Source organism: Larimichthys crocea, chromosome XVIII, assembly GCF_000972845.2.
Source record: "Larimichthys crocea isolate SSNF chromosome XVIII, L_crocea_2.0, whole genome shotgun sequence".
Lineage (NCBI taxonomy): Eukaryota > Metazoa > Chordata > Actinopteri > Sciaenidae > Larimichthys > Larimichthys crocea.
The window spans coordinates 17,689,974-17,695,973 of record NC_040028.1 but is presented as its reverse complement, the minus strand read 5'-3'; the positions used below and the strand labels follow the sequence as shown (position 1 = coordinate 17,695,973).

At 38.9% G+C, this 6,000-nt stretch overlaps 1 protein-coding gene across 1 annotated transcript in view; it reads right to left on the bottom strand.

Annotated features, from left to right (window-relative positions):
• Positions 1-328: 328 nt before the first annotated feature.
• Positions 329-6,000, bottom strand: part of LOC104932348 (selection and upkeep of intraepithelial T-cells protein 1) — a 7,707-nt gene continuing 2,035 nt past the window's right edge. Inside the window, exons 2-6 of the mRNA XM_027290726.1 lie at positions 5,601-5,966; positions 2,599-2,910; positions 2,239-2,496; positions 2,011-2,128; positions 329-1,824 (exon numbers count right to left, since the gene is read on the bottom strand). Coding sequence (XP_027146527.1) covers positions 1,743-1,824; positions 2,011-2,128; positions 2,239-2,496; positions 2,599-2,910; positions 5,601-5,643 — 813 coding nt within the window. The 5' untranslated portion in view covers positions 5,644-5,966 and the 3' untranslated portion in view covers positions 329-1,742. The remainder of the gene's footprint in view (positions 1,825-2,010; positions 2,129-2,238; positions 2,497-2,598; positions 2,911-5,600; positions 5,967-6,000) is intronic.

Genomic DNA, 6,000 nt, shown 5'->3' with positions numbered 1-6,000 from the left:
TTGAGAGTGTCTCTAATTCTCCTTGGGCCAAGCGTCAATAAATAATACAGCATAAGACATCAGAGGCTCCTGAACACTTTCTTCCTTCCTGACCTCACCATTGACCTTTGACTTCAGCAATTTCTCCACAACAGTAAATAATTGTGATTTGAATGTCTGCGGAGTTTTGGATTGTTGATTTAACAAAAGGAGGAAACTGAAAATGTCACCATTTGTATTTACACAGTAGTGCGATTCATCTGGTTGCTCAAAGATATATTATATGACAAAGACATAGAGACGAGAAGTGAAACTTTATAAAGGGAAATGAGTTCACGGCTTGTTGCTCCCATTTTGTCTATCAAACTTTATTACTTGCAAAACTTTATAAAACGCCTTTTTGGAAGAGGGTACTTTTTCCTACAGCTACACAGAAATAAGTGTGTTCGGTCCTTGAGCTCCGTTAACCAGTCTCAACATGTTGGGAAATCCTTTCAGTAGTAGTACCCTGTGAACATTATACTGTGCCAACTAAGTGTGCCAACTACGCACACAAAAGTGACTATCAGAGAAAAAAAAACACGATAATGATAAGAGTATACAAAACAACATAATACAATCGTGTGTATATATAAAAGACACAAGTTTTCACACAAGTTTCTTTTAGTGAGTCATTTTCAGGGTACGTTTGTTGACGTAGAGATGAGCCCGTACTCATGCTGTCATCTTATTGCAATTTCCTCTTTTTTTTCCCCAGAGTTCAACATAGTCTGTTTCGACTGAGGGAAAAGTTTTTGCTTTGCATGTCCATGCAGGGATCATATGCAGGCATACCTCTTCATAAACTGTCACAGTCAGCGTTCCATCCAAACTTAACCAACGTTATATATATCGAATACAATAAACTTGTGAAACAGAGTAAACAGCAACAATCAGAGTAACCGGTATGCCACAAAGACAGTTAAAGAAAAACAGAATACATTTTAACATCCCCTAATACCAGAGAGGAAGATTGTCAAGAAACCTCTAGAAGAAATCACAGTAAATTATCAGCCACATTTTCCCCACCTTCCATTACATGTAATACATTTGAATTAAATTGAAATTAATGTATAGACGTATACAAATGGTATTTTGTTATAGTAATACAATCTACAGTATATTGCCAATTAAGGGTTGACGATAACAGGTTATAAAATTATCGCACATCAACCCAAAATTTATATTTTTTATAACTGTTGCAAAGTGTTACGATGTCGGATCATCTTACCTAAAACAACTCTGTCTTACATAGATGTCTCACATTTAATTCAAGGCACTTACAGTATATATATAATGCGCATTGAATGGCTCAGTTTTACACTGTATTTGTGTAATGAAGGACGTTTAGAACTTGAAGATTGAAAAGTAGGTCTCAATTTAGTTTGTGCAGCACCGTGGTCACACGCTCTATTGATTATGTTTTGTGCTGACAATTTCCCAAAGAGTCTTAATATGAACAGTGATTACCCGCTACAGTGCATATACCCAGTAATATATTTTTGTGCTTTCTTTGTTGTATTTAAATCTATTTATTCATCTTCATATTATAATGGGTAGTCTCATTTTACAGTAATCCTCTACCTGCAAACATGTAAGCTCACGTAATGGATGCTGTTTCAAAAATTAGTCACATCATTAGTAACCTGCAGATCCATTTCTGTTTAGACATGAAGGCACGCTAGTCACTCAACACCTATTGGAAAAAAATTGTTTTTGCACTTTCAAATTGTCACATTGGAGTTCGTCTTCCCTGTTTTGCAGTAACAGTTGCCAATTTCTCTTTGTCTTGTTGTTGGCTTACTCCTGTAGCAAAGGCAAAAAGACACAGCAAGATAAGTTCCACATTGCCAGACTCTGACACAAAGAACAAAACTGAAGCCGGTTTGTTGAAAAAACAAAACTGCCGCGACTGTTGTGCAACCCTGGTTTAACCTGTCCAAGTGTAGTGTGGCAAACCAATCCACAGTATGTGAAACTTGAAAAACTTACTCTGAAAATTTCAAGCGGTGCCACAAGACCAGGAAAAATCCAAGCACCAACACGATGGGAATTATTTTTAAGCACCGATATCTCAAAGGCAACAATGTTTTGGTGTCGGTTCTCGCTTCTGTGGAAAATTAAGAACATTGCATTAATATATAACATTGTAACACTTTTAATGTGGAGTAGTAATGGACTATATAAGTGTCATCCTCTCTGAATTAAATAAAGACAAACCTTTAGCATGTATGCAGTGATTAATATCAGGTGTTACGCCTTTGGCCTTGACTGTACATGTAGGTCTCGAGGTCCCATTGAGGCTGGTGATGAGTCTGCTGGTGAAATGGTAGAGGCCAGTACTATCATCCAGGGTTATGTCAGTTGTGGGTGAACTTGTAAGAGGCTGTCCATCCAGACTCCACTCAATCTCAGCATCTCTGTAGAGTCCTTTCACATGACACTCGGTAAAGTTCTTCTGACAGACGCTGTAGCTCGCTGTGGAGAGATACTCAAGTTAAAAAGATTTTACCAGCTCCATTGTTAATTCATGGATGCATATACTCACTATAGTGCACACATTATGAATTAATGACTCACCATAAACATTTAAATTGACAAAGATTTTCCTGTGTACTCCTTGGTGGTTAAAACTGCATCTATATTGCCCCTGGTCATCTGCTGTGACGTTGGTTAGGAGCACAGAGCAGTTTTTTCCATCCTCAGGCAGAAATATTTTGCCCCTGCCCTTGTATGTGTCGTTGAAGGTTGAATTGCCGTTTCTGTATTTAAACACCAACATTTTTGGCCGTTCCTTCTGCCAGTAAAACGGGTCGTTCAGTTCTCTCTCCGGGCAGCTGCATGGCAGGAGGACACTGCCACTTAAGATGCTTGAGACATTCTCGCAATCACCTACGGTATAAAAAGGTAAATTGTGATTAGTCCAGTTACTCAGACTGTCTTCTCTCGTCTTTTTGTTCTTGGTAGACATTTTTCTCTTCTTGGCGGCACAATGGTGCACTATCACCTTACAGCAAGAATGTTTAAACAAGAAGGTTCCTGGTTCGAACCTCCACTTGGACCTTTCCGTGCAGAGGTTGCATGTTCTCTACGGGTACTTCTTTCAACAATCCAAAGACATACACTTAAAAGGTTAACTGGCGACTCTACCATAGGTGTGAATGTGAGTATGAATTGCTTAGGATGTACCCCGGCTCTCATGCTAAAGCCATTCAGCTGAGGACATGGATATGTTATTGCAACAATAAGTACTACTCGCAAAGAATCAAGTGACAGTTCAAGAAGGGGGGTAGATTTAACATGTCCAGTTATCGGTAGTGTTGGATAGGAGGTAACTCTGAAGAGCTAGAGGTCTTCAAGAGATTTTTCAAGGTACAGAAGGACACCCTGCTCTGTTAGGAACTGGCAGGACTTTCCACTAACGAGGAACAACAAACGAGAAAAGTTTGGATTGCCTTCAGTGTACGGGTTGCAGAGCCAGGCATCGTTCATTGGAGGAGTGCAATGGTCGTGAGGTAACATATACCTGAATGAAGGAGTTCAGGTAGGTGGGTGGAAACTACTTTGAGGCAGCATTAGTGATTTGATTTAATGCAGATTGCTACAGGTAGCCCGTGGAGTTGAATGAGCAGCGGAGTAACAGAGTTTGGTTTGACTGAATACCAGGCATGCCACCATGGTCTGGATCATCTGAAAGGGTTTCACTGTGCAGAACTGATTTTTCTTATGTTGTCAAGTGTGAAGGAGCTGGGAAGCTGGAAATTTTAACAATAACCCTTCTGTTGTAACCCCGCCTCACATTCTATGATTTGTTGGATTGATGCCATAAGGAAACGTGTCTAAAAAAAAATATCCAGTGTTAAATAAAATGTAACAAATGTTAGTCTAGTTCCCGGAACACTTGTAGCTACAGAACACTTTAGTGAGTGAGATTTAATCAGGTTTTCACAGAGTCGTTTGTGTCCCTGAGTGAATTTTGAATATTACAAGAACAAAAACTAACTATTTGTTAGCATTGTAAGCATTTGTTTTATTCATAAAAGTCATAGGCATGAAATAAGCTTTCCCAGATGGCTATAAAGAGATGATCAAAGAAACAGGAATGCAGTGGGAACAGAGATTACAAATCAAATGATGTGATAGTAGCGCACAATAACAACACAGAAGTTCCCCTTTCATATAATCATAAGACTCGCCAAACCAGCATAAAGATCACTCATGCGCTGCACTCACTAAGGCAAAACAGACATGTTTGAACATATTTACCCTCTGATTTTCACAAATAAACATAGTGAAAGTTATGCTCCTATTTTTATCAGTCATCAAGTTTTATGCACGGTCATTACAATATTTGTAATTATATATTATATATTGTTATTATCTTTATAGACACACGCACAAGCCATCCAGCACCTCATAACCACCTTAAAATGTAAATCAATCATCCAGTCATGTAGCCCTGCACTGCCACCAACTGTCTGCTCTGCATGTGCCTTATGACGTTATTAGAATGACAAAGTAATGAATCATTCCCTCCAATCTGATCATTAGCTTCAGATATGTGACCCAGTGTGATAACTATCTGACATGTTCTGTTGTTCAAATGCAACAGCCGCTCCTAGAGTTTTACTTTGTTTACATTCCCTCAGAGGATTTGAAGAAAGAAACATAAATATTGCTCAAATCCTGCAGATATCCAAAGGAAATATACTAACATGGGATGATTCAAGTCCAGATCTGATGTTAAGGCACAAATAGATTTAAATATGACAAAAGAAGCAATAAAAAAGAATTAAAGTGTTGTTTTTCATCCCAAAAATATTTCCCTAAACTCCAGAGGGACTTGGCTTGTCTGATTAAAACGACTTCCCACAAGGGAACAATATTCTTTTTTTTTTGTTTATGGCTCTAGAAATTAAATATTTCAAAAGATAACCTGTTATTAAAGTGTGAACACAACATATTGACATATACAGCCACCTGAGACTTCATAGAAGAAGAACATGAGCACATGTGTTTCTTTCATTTAAACGGTCATAAACATGGCATGGGCTTAGAGCCAACACACACACACACACACACACACATAGCGCGGTCGTGTGTTTTAGTGTTCAGTTTGTCCCGTTTAAAAACGTCAACTGACTCTAACAAACATATGTTTTACTAACGTTATTGGAACGTTTACAAGTGTTATTTGGTCGCTGCCTGCCTTGCCTGGCCCACTTGGTCCAGCAGCAGCTGCAGTGAGTGTTGCAGCTGCAGGGGGGTGATATTGCTGAGGAGAATGGAAAAAGAGGATGGAGCAACATGTTTTTTTAAATTTAAATAAGTCATAATAGTCATAAACGCCCTGATCGAAACCTTCCCTAACTGTGATCAAACCCGACAGGAATGCAGAGGGAGCAGATGATACAACATGCCTCCTCCTCGACCTCGTGTAACTGTTAAATATCATCACCGCAAATAGTTTATGTTAAAATCACTCGTTAATCATAATTAATAACACTTTTATGTGAATATTCTGCAGGTGCATGTATAAACATGTATTATTTACATATGAATGATATCGCAGGCTTACTTACCAGAGACAATCAGCACCATAATCACTCCGAGGAATGTCCTCATGTTGCGCTCTGCGGAGGGTAAAAAAAATAAAAAATAAAAAAATCAGTTATGGATCTGAGCTTTAGTCGAGGAATGTCCCGCTAAACTGCTCCAACGATCTCCACAGATATCATCACTATAATCTGTTCCGTGCCGAGCCGTGGTAAATATCTGTCCAATAAAAGTTGTTGAACAGCGAGTGAGCAGGTCAGATACGTCCTCACTGACGGCAGGCTGCAGTCTTTATGAAGGGAAGTGAATCCAAGTGGCTGTCCAAATCTACGTTTCCGGAATACAGTCATCGTCAATGCATGAAGGAAATTGATGACATACATCCCCTTTCACTAGATTGGCAGACAGAAGAGAAAGTAAATTAAT